This window comes from Apodemus sylvaticus, chromosome 5 (assembly GCF_947179515.1).
Source record: "Apodemus sylvaticus chromosome 5, mApoSyl1.1, whole genome shotgun sequence".
Lineage (NCBI taxonomy): Eukaryota > Metazoa > Chordata > Mammalia > Rodentia > Muridae > Apodemus > Apodemus sylvaticus.
In genome coordinates this window covers 11,408,820-11,425,727 of record NC_067476.1, presented here as the reverse complement: position 1 = coordinate 11,425,727, position 16,908 = coordinate 11,408,820, and the positions used below count along the sequence as shown (strand labels likewise).

The following is a 16,908-nucleotide window of genomic DNA, read 5'->3' as shown; positions in this document are numbered from 1 at the left end:
ATGTTGAAATAGAATTGAGATATCATTGTGAAATGACATGTTGATAATCATCTGCAGGACATTTCAGAGAACATTCCTTGCCTCCAAACAATTGGTCTGTGTAGGATAAAGACCTTCGTTACACTCTAGGAAATTCCTTTTTTTGTTTTTTGCTTTGTTTCTTTGTTTTTCTTTTTTCTTTTCTTTCTTTCTTTCTTTTTTTTTTTTAAAGATTTATTATACGTGTGTCGGGCGATGGTGGCGCATGCCTTTAATTCCAGCACTTGGGAGGCAGAGGCAGGTGGATTTCTGAGTTTGAGGCCAGCCTGGTCTACAGAGTGAGTTCCAGGACAGCCAGGGCTACAAAGAGAAACCCTGTCTCTGGAAAAAAAAAAAAGATTTATTATATGTAAGTACACTATAGCTGTCTTTAGACACTCCAGAAGAGGGCATCAGATCTTATCACAGATGGTTGTGAGCCACCATGTGGTTGCTGGGATTTGAACTCTGGACCTTGGGAAAAGCAATCAGTGCTCTTAACCACTGAACCAAATCTCCAGCCCCTTTTTGTTTTTCAAGACAGGGTTTCTCTGTGTATCCTTGGCTGTCCTAGAACTCACTCTGTGGACCAGGCTGGCCTTGAATTCACAGAGGTCTGCTTGCCTCTTACCTCCTGAGTGCTGGGATTAAAGGCGTGCACCGCTGCCACTGCCACCACCAGCACTGCTGGCTTTTTAGTTAATTTTTATTTTATATGTGTGGGTGTTTGACTTGTATGTATGTCCATGCAGCATGTGCATGCCTGATGCTCTTGGAGAACACAGAGTGTTCGATCCCCTGGAACTAGAGCTACAGATGTTTGTGAAACATGTGAGTGCTGGGAATTGAACTCAAGTCCTCTGGAAGAACAGCAAGTGCTACTAATCTCTGAGCCATCTTTCCAGCCCATTTAAATTTTTGTGTGCCTGCAAGTGTGTGCTCTTCTCCAAGGTTGGAAGACAATGGGCAGGCACCTGCTTTTTCCACGTTTCCCAGGAATAGAACTAAGTGGTCAGACTTGATGATAAGTAGCTTCACCTGCTGAGCCATCCCACCAGCCTTCACCCAGAAACTCCTGGCAAAGCCCCTTCTGTGAGTCAGGAGAGTGAAGGCCAGGCATACGCTAAAGTCTTTAGGACTCCAGCAGTAAACTTCACTTGTGTGTTCAAATAGGTCCAAGGCAGAACGTTCTGGATTGAGCAATTTCATTGGTGACCGAATCTGATCAAGAGTCTGCCTGAATAGAGCCTCCTCATCAGATCCAGGGCACTCCAAGGCCTGCATTTACAAACTCAAGTCTCAGTGAACCCAAAGTGCCCTGTTTGTTAGATTCTATTTCAATGTTGTACATATTCAGTGATTCAGCAGTATCTTATTCTAGATTCCTCTTCATAGGATTATTCTGTACAGATCAGGCTAGCATTGAACTCAGAAACCCACCTGCCTGCCTTCTGAATGCTGGGGTTAAAGATCTTTACAGATCCTTAAAAAAGCACTCTGGAGTTTAAAATCTTGCTTTTGCTGATACCCAAATGGTAGCTATCCATTTTAATGCATCCCGGGAGTGAGAAGGCTTAGTCTATATTAGGAAGGGATGGGGGATACATTGAAGGAGGAATGGGGGTGGAACCATCCATCCTGTCACGGTGACGTGATCTCACCCTCAGCGACTCTCATCTCTAGGGAAGGAAGGAATGGAAAGAGAATGTAGGCAGGTATGTAAAGAATCCTCCTCAGTAATGATGTATCTGGGGGCTGGGTAAGACAGCTCAGCAGTTAGGAGCATGTGCTGCTTTCGCAGAGGACCTGAGTTTACAGCACCCATAAGGTGCTTCTCACAACCACCTGTAAATCTAGCTCTAGGGAATCTGATGCCTCTGGCCTCTGAGAACACCTGCATGCACATGGCTTGTGTGCAAAACAACGCAACACACACAGACAGTGTTACAGATTATAAAAATTTAAAGTAAAAAATCAGATCCTTCCAGCACCCTCTCTTTAAAGTATGGGTCCCCTGGGCTGGCAGTGGACATAGTGATGATGGAATGAATTGCCTACAACTAGGAAACAAACATTTGCAGTGAGTGTAGGAGAGGAATCCAGTTTCATTTCATCTCCCCCTCTTCGGGTTGGTGAGTAAGTCTTGTTCTAGTCATTTTATTAGTTTCTGAGATAGTCTTATACTGTAGCCCAGGCTAGCTTTGAACTGTCAGCAGTCCTCCTGCTTGGCCTTTTGAGGACTAGGATCACAGCCTGAGTCACCATGCCCAACAACTAACTGATCAGGTTTATGTTACTGTGAAACAGTTTAAGGGAGGAAGGATTGGTCTTGGCTCCATCCCGATGGCCAGGAATCAGAGAGAAGAGAGCAAGCCTACAGCAGCTGGCTTTCTGCTCTACCCCCTTTCTCCATCTGGAGCCCCATTCCACTCTCAGGGTAAATCTACCCACTTGGCTAATCTTTACTAATCTCTCAGGCACTTCCCAATCAGTCGAAATAAACTCAGCCTTCTGTGAGACAAACAAGCATTCTACACTGAGCCTCCATCCCGCCCACTTTTAGACAGGTTTTAATACATAGATTAAGAGAGTCTCAAAAGTGGATCCTCCTTTAGCCTCCAGAATGCTGCGGTGGTAGTTGTGAACCGATATGCCTGGCTCATTTAATTGTAGTTCATTTTAAAAGACTTCAGGGTGGCACAACAGCAGAATTCTCGGGGCTACCATCAGACCAAGGTTTCAAGTGTTTTCAGTGGGCATGGGCTTTGACAAGTATAAGTCTCAGAGCCTTGGCTACCCCAGTGATTGATGGAAGCGGTTCCCAGGCACTTCATGCTTGTGGATTGCTGGGTCTGTGTTCCAGGACAGCTGGGGACGTGGCATTCAGATTTCTCTGTCTCAGTAGCCTGGGTCAATTTTCAACATCTCTGATTCAGTCTCTGTTTCCACTGAATTTTCAATCAGGAATGATTTACTAAGAAGAGGAAGCTGCTATTAGTGTGACGCATTTGAGGACCTTGTATGAAAACAGACACTTGGCTGTTTGTTTATTTGGAGGGGTTGATTGCCGGGGTGAAGGTTTGTTTGGGCATGGGACTGCAACCCTAGGCAGTGCAGTGCCTGCCGCCTGGGCTCCAAGAGTTAACCCGGCAAGCAGTGACGTCAGTCCTGATCTTTGCTCTTCTGCTCTTGTGCAACCTGATACTGCCGGCTGCTGGGGACTACTCATTGGCTGCTGGCTGCTACAGTGGGCGGATTTTTCTTTTTTTTTTTTTTTTTTTTTCAATTAAGTAAAAGGGCAGGACTTAAGCAGCCAGAGACGGAGAGGCCGGTATATCTTGTGCTAGTTTCCTGGGAACCCGGCATTTCCCACTCTTGACTTCTGCCAGCACTTGGCTCCTGGCGATTGAGCACCCGGTCTCACCAGCATGCTCTGCCTGTGCCTGTATGTGCCCATCGCTGGGGAGGCTCAGACTGAGTTCCAGTACTTTGAGTCCAAGGGGCTTCCCGCCGAGCTGAAATCCATCTTCAAACTCAGTGTCTTTATCCCCTCTCAAGAGTTCTCCACATACCGCCAATGGAAGCAGGTCTGTATGCTGAGCGGGTGCCATGAGGGGCAGGCAGGGACTGGTTTTGAGTGAAGAGATGAATGGTACCTAGGCATGACTTCCTGGCCTAGAGGAAAGAATGTCTGAAATGTAGGTGTTTCCCCAGCTCTCTGGGGCCGTAGCCAGCAGTTTTACATCACTGTCATGGGAATGGCTGGTTTTCGTGTAATTTCCTGGACTGGGAGGGAAGGCACTTTTTGGAGATGGAATCTCTAGATAGGAGATTGGTGCAGATGAAGCCTCCTAAAATGTACAGGATGACATAGTCCTGGGCTGTCTCACCGCCGTGGGAAGTTCCTGTGACTCCAGGGCAGAGTGTAGAGGCACACTGGAAAGGAGAGGCTAGGATATAAGGCAGCCTTCCCTCTTGGACTTTTAAGTGCTTAGGTGCCGCAGGGAACAGGATGCCAGTGGTGATCCTGGCCCTTGTGTGATGAGAAACTGAACTTGGCTTTGGTGTTTGCTTTGATGTACTAACTTTCATGCTGTCCTGGGGTGCTAGTGTGTGGTTTTGTGCACCTCAGAGTGGAGTCACACAGAATGGAGTGTCTGTAATGGGGAAGAAGCAAGTCTTCTTTCCCCTCCATGCTTTTAAAGACAATGTCTGTATGTGCCTGGCTGGCCTGGTACTCAGAGATCTGTCTGCCTTTCTCTGGCTCCCTAGTGTTGGAGTTAAAGCCAGGTGCCACCACACTTGGAATTTCTTCAGACAGGATCTTGGTGTATAGACCAGGATGGTATAGACCAGGATGACCTCAAACTCTCAGAGGTCCTCCTACCTCAGCCTCTCTAGTGCTGGGATTATAGGTGTGCATCACTATATCCACAGATACAGGACAAACTTTTGGAGAATATTTTTAAATAGGGTACAGTTTGCACAGTTGTAGTGCTCTGTGTTGTGCGGCACTACCCCAGGGCAGAGTATTTGGTGGCAGGTAACCTAGGGACAAGAAATAGAGTTCTGTGTGCCCCCTTCCTGAATGGCATATAGACTTTCCCTTTCTGCTTGACATCTGGGGTGGTGACCCTTGGCTAAGAGCACAGATGTTGGCAAGAAGTTAACACAGTCCCAGTTAGATAAGATGTGTTCCATCTGTCCCACATGCCAGCCTCACCCTTCACATGGTTGGCTCCTTGGGATATATGTCTACCCTCCTCCCAAAAATTAGTGGCTAAGTATGAGGGAAACCATGATGACCGCCTTTGGGGAATGCAAGCTAGCCAGTGGTTCATCACTTTCTAAACCTAGCCAGCTCAAAACTCTTTGACCTAGTGTGTTAACTTGACTAGTAAAGCCCTTTGCATCCCCGTTCCCTGCTGAGTGGAGACGCTCCAGCTGCTCTGCATCCAGCTGCTGTTGCAGCTGCCACATAAGAGGGTGCTGCTGCAGATCAGGGTCTCTTAAAGCCTTAGGTCACTAACTAGTAAAGCTAAGCTGGCGCTCAGTGCCTGTGGGGATCTGGGCCTGCTTCTATCTGGTATCCCTGAGACCAGGGACCCGACTGGCTGTGCCGTCCAGAATGAGCCCAAGAATAGTTGTTCTTGGCTCCTTGTGTCTGTCTCTACACGCTCCAGAGTGTTCCCTGGCAACGTTTCTGCCAAGTAGGCATTGTCTGAACCTTTGCCCTCGTCACCAAATTATTAGTGGGCTAATGCCACACGGGATAGAACAAGTATCAGGGTTCCTAAGGGACTCTAGATTCCAAGGCTATCCCCAGCTCTCAGCCAGGAGTGCTTCTGTAGGAGAGCCAGGCCACTGACTCTGGCTGCGTAACAAGCTAGTCTGGGGAAGTTGGAAAGAGCAAGCACCGGCTGCCCTGCTGGCCTCTCAAGGCTTTCTCATAGGACTATCTTCACCAGAGCAGGGCGGGCCCTTGCTTGGCTTCTGGATAGCCTTTGGAAACCAGAACAGTGGCTCTGGTGTGTGGGTAAATTGACATGATGTCCCATGGTTCCTGGGATATCATGGGCTGATAGATAGATCTTTAGAGATAGGACATCATGGGCCATCGTGGAGAACAGTCATTTCCCTGTAGTGATGAGAGGCTAGTGAGCAGCATCTCAAGTCCTTACTTTGGTTTTCTAGAAAATTGTGCAAGCAGGTGACAAGGACCTCGATGGGCAACTGGACTTTGAAGAGTTTGTACATTACCTTCAAGATCATGAGAAAAAACTGAGGCTGGTGTTCAAGAGTCTGGACAAAAAGAATGATGGTGAGTTTGGCTGTAGCTCCTCTGCCGGGCAGGCCTTGGCTTACCGCATGCTGGACCCCACTCATGGATCTTGTTGTCACAGGACGAATCGATGCTCAGGAGATCATGCAGTCCCTGCGGGACCTGGGTGTCAAGATCTCTGAACAGCAGGCAGAGAAGATTCTTAAGAGGTGCGTGAGTGTGGATGAGCTCTGTTCTATGGGACGCTCCAATGGCTTTGGACTAATCCATGTGCTCTTCGATGTTGACCTGCTACCCTGAAACTGGCCCTGTGTTTAGAAGGAGGGAGAAGAAGCCCTCCCAAAGCAAGCTTCTCCTGGGGTTGCGGCCCTCCTCCCACACAAGTCACAAATCTAGAATTAGCCTATTGCCAGCAACCCTTAAAATGACAAGATTAGTTGTGGGCACATCACGTTGGTGAGATGTGTCCCTGGAACCCTTTCTCTGCCTGATGGGGAGGGACGTGTTCTGTGTGTGTTCCTTGCCTTGGGTTGCTGCTAGTAACTTGTTCTTTACTCTGTAGCCACATATGCTAGCCAGAGAGATGGCTCACTCATGAGCAGGGGGCTGCCGGAAAGCCCTGTGAGTAGAACAGTGAACCTGGCTGTCCTGAAAGCCGTCTGGTCGCAGGGCCAGCAACCCCAGGAGCCTGGTCCCGCCCGCTTCCTGCTGTTGTGCTGGCCCTGGTGTCTTGGGGTGTGTGCTTGCTTTACTAACCTGTCCAGCGCATTTATTTGTCTTGTTTCTCCTTTCTCCTTTGCATCCTGCTTTGTCTGTCTGTCAGAATACGGACGGGCCACTTCTGGGGCCCTGTCACCTAGTAAGTATCTGTGTCTCCCTGTGATTGTCTCCCTCCCTGATCAGAACGGGGTTCCCATGGGCCCAGCACATCTCCATTTTGTAGAAAATGGGGTATGGAGCCACCGTATCCTTTCTCATGGGCAAGGTGCCTTTGGTGTCCTGGGTGGCAATGGGGACACAACTGGCAGGTGAGTGTGACGTGTGCAATTGACCATGCTTCTGCTTACAGCATGGATAAGAATGGCACGATGACCATTGACTGGAACGAGTGGAGGGACTACCACCTCCTTCACCCTGTGGAGAACATCCCTGAGATCATCCTGTACTGGAAGCACTCAACGGTGAGCCACTGTCCACTCAGGCAGCCATCTTTGTCTGGCACCTCTCATTCTGTCCCCATTCAGGCCTGTGTGGGGGTCCTGATGATACATTGAGATATTGTCCCTCCTTTGCCAGCCACATGCCCCTCCTCCTTCCATACAGTGACCAGCCTGAACCCTTGACCCTTTGCTGAGCACCTTCCTACTCCCACATGCGCTGCCCTTCATGGGCCATTCCAAACATCTCGTTCTCCTATGTTGCTGATTCTCTCAGAAGCAGACAGTCTGTCCTCCACGGGATGGGGGAGGAAGCCTTGCTACAGATGCCTCCGCCTTTCCTGCGTTTCTTTTTTAGTACCATTTCTCTCTATGGCAAAAATATATGCTTTGGCTGAGACAGAGGAGCCTCATGAGTTAAAAGCCAGCCTGGGCTAGAGCTAGACTCTGATTTTTGGGTTTGGTTTTAATAAGCAAGCCCTGTAGGGCCTGCATACAGTTTTCACTCTGTTAGCATGGTCCACATTCAGAAAGACAGATGTGGTTCCACAACTAGAAATGTTGCTCTCACTTAAAAGACTTCTGGCTTTCTTGGGTGGGCTGCCCTTGCTGTATCCTCCCTGTATCCACAATGCCAGGTCAGGGCTTCTTGGGTGAAAGTAAGTGGCTGATTCTAGGGTTCAGAACAGCTAGCCTGTCTCTGGCCTGCAGCCCAGAGGTCAGCAGAACTGGCTGGGCCCCGTTCCAGAGAGAAGGTATTACGCAGGCAGCATAGCACCCTGCCTGCTTAGGGCTTGCATGATAACACTCTGTTCTGCTGGCGGTCTGATTCTCTATCAGGTTGCAGGGTTTGTACCCATCTTCCCTTATCCTTGTCGTCTAGTCCCAGGAGCTTCCTTTGAAAGGGCACCCCAGCATCGTTGTCACATTCTTCCCGGTCATTACCTGCTCTGCCTAGACTGTGTACAAGGTCAAGAGCTGCAACCACTGTCTGGGCAAAGGGAGAGTTCTGCCATCTTCACTGTTCGTGTGCCCACCTGAGGGAGGAAAGCAGTGACTACAGCCAGGTGGTGAGCACACTGGCCACAGATGTCGTGAGTAAAGTTGGCTATGTCTCTGCTTGTCTTCCCCATAGATCTTCGATGTCGGTGAGAATCTGACAGTCCCAGATGAGTTCACAGTGGAGGAGCGGCAGACAGGGATGTGGTGGAGGCATCTGGTGGCAGGAGGTGGGGCAGGGGCAGTCTCCAGAACCTGCACTGCCCCCCTGGACAGACTGAAGGTGCTCATGCAGGTGAGCAGGAACTCAAGCAGATTTTTACCCATGGTTCATTGGTGCCTCAGTTTCCCCTCCCTCCCTCCTTCCCTTCCTTCCTCTGTTAGCTGGGTCCTTGCTGTCAAAGCCCAAACTTCCCACCGCAGCTACTGAAGTTGGAGTTAATGCTTCATGGGTACCAATAGATCCAGGCCTGGGTGACCTTTGCGTTTAGCTGGGCTAATTTTATCAGAGAAACATAAGCTGCGTCTCACCTCACTTGGGCTTGTCACTTGGAGTGTGGCAAGACCTGATTCCTTAAGTGCAGGTCAGGAGGGATAAGACGCCTCATGGAGGGCAGGGGGAGCAGATCCTGCATGACCGAGAGGCCGTCAGGAGGCAGTGCCTTCACCTTGGCTGAGCAGGCACCTCCACGTCCGCAGGCCAGAGATAAGCTTGTCTGATGTCAGGGGAGCATTGTGAAACAACCCACATGTGGACACTGGCGGACTTTGATGTCTGTCTGAACAGTGGCCAGTTACCCCATTTTGCCTCTGTCTGCCACTTTCTGTGCCAGGAGGCCTACCCAGAAACAGCACACCCCAGAAACCCTCTGGACAGACTGAAGGTGCTCATGCAGGTGCAGGAATGCGAGCAGATTGTTACCCATGGTTCAGCGGTGCCTCCGCTTCCCCTCCCTCCCTCCCTCCCTCCCTCCCTCCCTCAGCTGGGACTCTGCTTAAAAGCCAGAACTTCCCAGAGCAGCTAATAGAGCTGGAGTTAATGCTTGTCAGGCACTACCTACCCTCTCCCTCGGCATAAGTAACTAAGTGGGATTTCTCTCTATCCTCCAGAAACAACGGTGCAAAAGATGGAGAAGAGCTTTAGGGCTTAATCTAGTGTGTGCTGCCCGCCCTCCTCCCGGCATGATAGCCTTTAGCCATTTCTCCTTCCAGAGCTCTGAGAAAACAGAAACACAAACAGTTCCCTCTTACTTCAGGGCTAACAGAATTGGGGGGGGAGGGGGGGCAGAGAGACAGACAGACAGACAGACATACCTCTAATCCTAGCTCTCAGGAAGGATGAAAATCAAGGCTAGCCTGAACTACATAGTATGAGAGGAGCCTGGCAAAAAACTAACTAAATAAAATAAAACAAAATAATAAAAACAGCCGTGTCTGCCGAATCCTCAGGACAGTAAATTGACTTACTCAGAGGGAGGAGCCTCTCTGAAGAGGGTCTCTGAAAAGGCTCCTCCCAGAGCAGACAGTGGAGTCCTCCCTCAGTCCTCCCAGGGTAGGCAGTGGAGTCCTCCCTCAGTCCTCCCAGGGTAGACGGTGGAGTCTTCCCTCAGTCCTGCTGAGTCCCTCTGCTCTCTTGTCGTCCTCAGGTCCATGCCTCCCGCAGCAACAACATGTGCATCATAGGTGGATTCACACAGATGATTCGAGAAGGGGGGGCCAAGTCACTCTGGCGAGGCAATGGCATCAATGTCCTCAAAATTGCCCCTGAGTCGGCCATCAAATTCATGGCTTATGAGCAGGTGAGGCCCGGGAGAGGGTGGCCCGCTGGCTGCTGCTTGTGCAGTATCTGCTGGTCTGAGGGCCCTGAAATGAGAGCCAGTGTTTGGACCCAAAGGACAGCAAGATGAATGGCCTGGGCATGGACCCAGCCCTCTTACTACCTCCTTCCATTTGGGGACAGCATAGGTAGCTTCAGGGTCACAGGTCTCATCCAAAGCTGGCTGTAAGAGGAAGGGCAGGGCCAGAGTGCTGTGGCCCGCCAGTGCATCCCTTCCATTTTTTCCTCTTTAGATGAAACGCCTTGTTGGTAGTGATCAGGAGACGCTGCGGATCCATGAAAGGCTTGTGGCAGGCTCCTTGGCCGGGGCCATTGCCCAGAGCAGCATCTACCCGATGGAGGTAAGGGCCACCAGTCCTGGAGTGGGTGGTCTACAGGGGACACAGGAATAGGCCGTGTTCATGCTTCTTGACACTCACTGCAGGTTCTGAAGACCCGGATGGCCCTGCGGAAAACAGGCCAGTACTCTGGCATGCTGGACTGTGCCAGGAGGATCTTGGCTAAAGAGGGCGTGGCTGCCTTCTACAAAGGCTACATCCCCAACATGCTGGGAATCATCCCCTACGCTGGCATCGACCTCGCTGTCTATGAGGTGAGGCCCTCTTGGCAATAGAGAGGGAACGAGAGGGGAAAAGGCACTTGCCTGGTACCAACACCATCTGATGGAGATGCTTAGAGAGCAAGCAGTCAGCTCTTTCTGAAGTGGTCTCCTGTCACCCTCCACCTTCTGCACAGCGAGCCGGAACTCTGTCCCAGCTCTGTGCCCTCTCACAGTGCAGAGGTTCGGCAGGCAGACCCAAGAACAGTGGCCACTGGGGGCTCCCACATCTCCTCAGACTTGAGAGCACAGAGCCAGGTGCTCTGTGTGGGAACATAGCGCTCCCTCTACCCTCATTCTGCTTCCTGTCCTAGCCAAGAACCTCAAGTGACAATGGATGCCAAAGGCAGGCAAGTCAGGAGTTCAGCAAGGCCCAGGCCAAGTGAATCAAGTTACATTGGCTTCTCAGATTGCGTGTGTGATAGGAACCAGCTTTCCAGTGGATCCAGTAGCTGTCCCACCCCCAGTGTGTGTCTCCCACACTGGCTCTTTAAGGCTAACTCCTATATCCCATTTCCCTCTAGACATTGAAAAATACCTGGCTACAGCGCTACGCAGTAAACAGTGCAGACCCTGGCGTGTTCGTTCTCCTGGCCTGTGGCACTATCTCCAGTACCTGTGGCCAGCTGGCCAGCTACCCACTAGCCCTGGTCAGGACCCGGATGCAGGCACAAGGTAAGGCTGGTCCTGGTCTGGCTTTCCTGTCCCTAGAAGCTGGGGTGGGTGAAAGATGGCATCTGACCAGTGGCCTCTCTCCCACAGCCTCCATTGAGGGTGCACCTGAGGTAACCATGAGCAGCCTCTTCAAACAGATTCTACGGACTGAGGGGGCCTTTGGGCTATACCGGGGGTTGGCCCCCAACTTCATGAAGGTGATTCCAGCTGTGAGCATCAGCTACGTGGTCTACGAGAACCTGAAGATCACCCTGGGCGTACAGTCTCGGTGACGGGAGGGTGGCGGACTTGGTGACCCTGGGCTGCAGCCCAGGGTGTGCAACCGCCTCATTCTGTGAATGTGCCAACACTAAGCTGACTTACCCAAGCTGTGAAACCCAGGATACCGCAGGGGACGGGCAGGGAGCTAGCAAGCTCTGGGCTGGTCCTGCTGACCTGGCAGACCTTTGTGTCTCTTCCAAGGAAGACCTGTGGATATTCCTTGGGGTCCAGGGCTCAGTAAGATGTGGGCTCCTGCACTAGAGACAGGACGTTTTCCGCAGTGCCTGCCAGATAGCGAGCTTGGATGCCGGCTTAGTTCTTCCATCTCGTTCATGCAGCCGGACCTCAGCCACGGCATCCCTTTGGTCCAAAGAGCATTCCTGTGCCCCTCATATTTTCCACTGATGCGCTGTGGTAGAAAGTGGGCCTGCCTCCACTGTTTCTTGTCCTTCTGTCCATCTTCCCTCAGTGCTGCTCTTCCAAACCTGTTTCCCAAGCTGCAGTATCCATGTGGACCTGTGGTATGGGCAGCTGCAGTAGCATTATGTCCTTGCCTATCCTGAGCTCATCAGCAAGGCCCCTGGATGCGCCCAGGTCCTCGGGCACGGGCTGCCTGATGCCCTGGTGCATGGCTTTGCTGGAAGCTAGTGCTAGGACCTGGAACCCAGGGCATCTGTGCCGCCTGCATGGGCCTGATGCCCTCTGAGCTGCCCCTAAGCCCTGTCAGGGCTGGCACCAGCTCATGCCCACACTCGTGTTCAGTTCTGTGGTGTGAGGGTGGGCAGGGTACCTGCCCCCCTGTCTGCTGTCCTGATGAGAAGAAAAAGATGCTGAAGGCCTTAATTATGTCTTACTGGGTAAAGGATTTGGTTCAGAAGGACAGGCTGGACCCTTTGCAAGTGCCACACTTGCTATGAGCCCAGGACAGGTAGTTTGCCTGCTCTCAAGTCTGTTCTGAGGGCCCTGTGGGGCCAAGCGGGACCAGCCACACATTCCACACGTGTACCACTCTGCTTGGAGCCTATTTATTTTGTATTTATTTGAACAGAGTTATGTCCTAACTATTTTTATAGATTTGTTTAATTAATAGCCTGTCATTTTCAAGTTCCTTTTTTTATTCATATTTATGTTCATGGTTGATTATACCTTCCTGTCATCACCTGGTGGGGGATGGGGAGACTGATGGAAAAGTGGCCACAGAGTGACCTTGCCTGCTGTCCACACTGACGACGTGTCCGTCCCACCGGAAACAGGAGGAAGGGCAGAGGGAGGACCCTTGAGCCGGGAAGGGCAGTAGGAAAGGTGGCAGCTTGACACGCTTTCCTGGACCGGGAGGATTGCTTCATTTTGCCCTTTTGGAACGACAAAGCAGTGGGGTGCTTCACCAGGAACTTGGTATAAGGGTGAGGAATGAAGGACAGGGTGGCCTGCCTTTCCCAACCTGTGACCTGGTCTCCCCCTGGCCCGCGACTGCCCATACTCAGTGGCCAGCTGGCCACTTGGCAATTGTGCCTCCATTGCCCCAGTATGGCCTGATGAGGAAAATCCAAATAGGATGCAAAGATCAATGCAAAAATCACCGGTCTGCATAGTCTATGCTGTAACTGGAGTTTGAGAAAGGCAAGCAGCCTTCTAATAAAGTCGCTTCAAATGTGACAATGGAGCCTGCCTTTTTCTGCTCTGGGCTTGGGTGTTGGGGGACATTAATATTTTCCTCATACATTGCCCCTCATCTCTAGGGAGGCACTTCGCCTTTAGTGGGTGTTAGTTAGATCGGGGCTTGCTCTGTCTGTGGCAAGGGCCTCCCTTTGTGCTGGAAGCATATTCCTCTCATGGTCTCCAGGCACTACAGACTGCGTTTGCCCAGGCCTCCTGGGTGCTAGAGGCCTGGGCAGCTCAGACCCGTCTCCACCACCCCAGGCTGTCTCAGAGCTTTGTTAGAGGACTCTCACCGTACTTGAACCCAGATAAGTCCCTGCATGCACGAGCTCACCCTCTCCGCCAGAACAGCTGGGGAGCATTGAAATGTCACACACATGTCAAAGGGCAATTCCTGGCTTCCCTCCCAGAGCTGCCTCTCCACCTTTGTCACACCAGCAAAAGGTGACCCCATTCTTCTATAAACTTAAGCTGAAAACCTAACAGCACCCTGCTCCCTGCCTAAGCTTTCATTCCAGTGGTGTCTGTCAGAGAACCTGCCTGCCTTCAGGTAGACCTGGGACCCCACACTCATGATGGCCGCCCTGCCGCCTGCTTTATCCTCATCCTGTGAATCTTGCCACAGCTCTAAGTCCATCTCTCCTGCTTCCCTTTTTTCTGAGTGAGGTGCATGCCTCAGTGAATCTTAGACCTAAAACCCTGAACTCTGGTTCCTGGCACTCAGAACCTTCCATCGAGGGGACAAGCCACGGACTGGGAGAAACCATTGCATTAACTCTCACAAGTTGTCCTCTGTGACCTCCACATCTACACCCACACACATAAACCGTAAAAATGAATTAATAAAATCGTAGTCATTTTTATTTAAATGGCATTTATGGCCTAATGAGACGGTTCAGCAGTCAGCATTTACCAATATTTGGGTCAGTCTGCTCTTCTCCCCGAGGGACAGACTCCTGTAGGCCCTGCACACATGGTAGACACACACAAACATGCTACAGAAATAAAAATCTTATAACGCTCAGCTAGGCCTGGTGCTAGGGAGGCAGAGGCAGACAGATCTGAGTTCAAGGTCAGCCTGGTCTACAAATTGAGTTTCAGGACAGCTAGAGCCACAGAGTAAGACCTTGTCTCCAAGGGAGAAGGTGGGGAGACACTTGACAGGCTGAGGACATGGCTCATTGATAGAAATGCACTTGCTGCCAAGCCAGATGGCCTGAGCCCCACGTGCTAGAAGGTGTGAAGTGATTTAGGCTGTTCTGTGACCTTCACACATAGACTGTGGTGCATACATGTGTACACACAGTCATTTACAAATGGCCAAGGAAATGAGGCTTGGGGAGGATATGGGACCCACTACATGACAAAGGGCCCTGTTCTGTGAGTTGTCAGGGAAGCCGGCATGCACACCAGCATTAGAATGGCTGCACATGAGGGGCATCATGTCCAAGTTTGCTGAGCACTGGAGCAGTCCATTCAATGCTTCCAGGGGCAAGAAAGGTCAAATGGTAACTGTTCTAGTGAAGTCAGTCAGCCCTGTGTCAGCAATTCTAGCCCCAAGCCTGGACCTACTTCCCTCTGAGTGAAAACATACTGTGTGGCCTGGCGAGCACGCAGGAAGCAGAGGCAGGTGGATCTCTTGAGTCTGAGGCCAGCCAGGTCTGGCCCGGGCTTTCTGTCAGCCAGAGCTGCATAGTGAGACCTTGTCTCAAAAGCAAAAGTGATAAGTAGTTTGTCCTGGGTATGGTGGTTTAGTTCAGTCGTCCCAGCACTGGGGAGGGACTAAAGCAGGAGGGTGATTTGAAGGTTAGTCTGTAGCAAGACTATCAAAAAGTCAAGAATGTAGGGCTGGAGAGATGGCTTAGGGGTTAGCACTGGCTACTCTTCCTGAAGACCCAGTCCAGTTCCCAGAACGTTGTTGGTGGCTCACAATCATGTGGGGGGTCCAGCATCCTATTCTGGCCTCTACATGCACCAAGCATACAAGATACACAGGCAGGCAAAACATATAAAGATAAAAATGTAAAAATAGTGGAAAACAAAACTACAATTTGGGATGGGTGTGATGGTGCAGGCTTTTAATTCCTCCACTACGGAGAAAGGCAGAGATCTTTGACTTCAAGGCCAGCCTGGTCTCCATAGCAAGTTCCAGGACAGTAAGGGCTGTATGGTGAGACCCTGTCTCAGAAAACAAAAACAAGAGGCTGGAGAGATGGCTCAGTGGTTAAGAGCACTGGCTATTCTTCCATTAGATTTAATGTTCAGCACCCAAACGGCTGTTAAGAACTGTTTAACTCTAGTTCCAGGGGATCCAATGCCCATTTCTGGCCTCTATTGCCACCATTTTGCACATGATACACAGATGTACATGCAGGAAGAACACTCACACTAAACAAATGAACACACACTCCCCACAGAAACCTGTCCATGGTTCACAGCAGCTTCCCCTGCAGCATCCAGAAGCTGGAAACAGTACATGTCTGTCAGCAGGGAAAGCTTTCTAAACCATTCTGTCGAGGCATTGGAAGCCTACCTGGGAATTAATTGCTAAAGCTATAGGCAATTACAGGACAGTCTTAACACCGCAATGGCCAGCAAGATGGCTCAGTGGATCAATCAGGTCACTAACTGCCAAGCCTGGTCACCTGGGTCCAGGCCTCAGATGCCCTGATAAAAGCAGACACCTGACTACCACAAGTTGTTCTCTGACCATAGTCTTGCCCCGCCCCTCCAAAAATAAATGTTTTTGTTATTAAACACCATGCTAAGTAGCTCTCAGGCAATCTTCCTTTAGGATGATGGCAATCTCAGGCACAGTGGTATCAAGTAAGATATGAGGGACAGCCGGGCAGTGGTGGCTCACGCCTGTAATCCCAGCACTTGGGAGGCAGAGGCAGGTGGATCTCTGAGTTCGAGGCCAGCCTGGTCTACAGAGTGAGTTCCAGGACAGCCAGGGCTATACAGAGAAACCCTGTCTCAAAAAAAAAAAAAAAAAAAAAAAAAAACCAAATCCAAAAAACCAAAAAAAAAAAAAAAAAAAAAAAAAGAGAGAGAGAGAGAGAGAGAGAGAGAGAGAGAGAGAGAAAGATGAGGGACATTGGCCAAAGCACAATGCACTTCATGGTGTATTCCACTGGATTCCAGGTTTAAAAGTTGGGCAAAAGCTGGGCGGTGGTGGCGCACGCCTGTAATCCCAGCACTCTGGGAGGCAGAGGCAGGCAGATTTCTGAGTTTGAGGCCAACTTGGTCTACAGAGTGAGTTCCAGGACAGCAAGGGCTACACAGAGAAACCCTGTCTGGAGAAAAAAAAAATACCAAATCCAAAACAAACAAACAAAACAAAACAAAAAGTTCAGGCAAAGCCCTGTCTTCTTCCCAACATCAATCTGGGAGTCACACCGCAGCCACTCTGGGCCCCACAGGCAGGGTACCAAGAAGCTATACAGCTTGTCTTGCTGCCATCCTTGTAGCATCCTGGCCTGGCCCTGGCCCCTGGGTGCCGGGGCCATCAGGACAGTGGAAGAAGATCTGGAACCAGAGAGACTTCAAGGGTTTTCCTGCCACCAGGCTTAGCCAGTGCTGGGCCTCTGTGCTAGGGAGGAGACACTTAAAGTGTCTTGGCTCCAAGGATCCCATGTGTCGGGAGTAGTGCCTAGGTTTTTATGTTATTCCCCCCTCCCCATTTTGTTTCATTTGAGACAATCTTGCTCTAAACCATAGAGCTGGCCTTGAACTCCATCCTCCTTCCTCCACCCCCCCAGCTTCTGGGATTGTAGGTTTGAGGCACTAGTTCTTTGTCCTTCTTAACAAAAGACTGAAAATCTAAGTTTTAGCCCCATTAAACACTGGGCCCCTTCCGGGGTCCCCCCTGCAGCCTCACTGGCTGTGCAGGGCTCCAGCACATACTGACCGGGGGCACTCT

At 50.7% G+C, this 16,908-nt stretch overlaps 1 protein-coding gene across 3 annotated transcripts in view; it reads left to right on the top strand.

Moving 5' to 3' along the window:
- Slc25a25 (solute carrier family 25 member 25) overlaps positions 1–12,986 on the top strand; it is a 35,906-nt gene extending 22,920 nt beyond the window's left edge. Inside the window, exons 1-10 of one of the 3 annotated variants that reach the window (XM_052182185.1) lie at positions 3,338–3,605; positions 5,713–5,839; positions 5,922–6,009; positions 6,870–6,981; positions 8,093–8,251; positions 9,603–9,755; positions 10,027–10,134; positions 10,218–10,385; positions 10,916–11,066; positions 11,154–12,986. In XM_052182185.1, coding sequence (XP_052038145.1) covers positions 3,447–3,605; positions 5,713–5,839; positions 5,922–6,009; positions 6,870–6,981; positions 8,093–8,251; positions 9,603–9,755; positions 10,027–10,134; positions 10,218–10,385; positions 10,916–11,066; positions 11,154–11,338 — 1,410 coding nt within the window. In that variant the 5' untranslated portion in view covers positions 3,338–3,446 and the 3' untranslated portion in view covers positions 11,339–12,986. Of the gene's footprint in view, positions 1–3,337; positions 3,606–5,712; positions 5,840–5,921; positions 6,010–6,869; positions 6,982–8,092; positions 8,252–8,690; positions 8,853–9,602; positions 9,756–10,026; positions 10,135–10,217; positions 10,386–10,915; positions 11,067–11,153 lie in introns of those variants that run through there. The other 2 variants (XM_052182184.1, XM_052182186.1) reach the window with 2 other exon arrangements.
- The last annotated feature ends 3,922 nt before the right edge of the window (positions 12,987–16,908 follow it).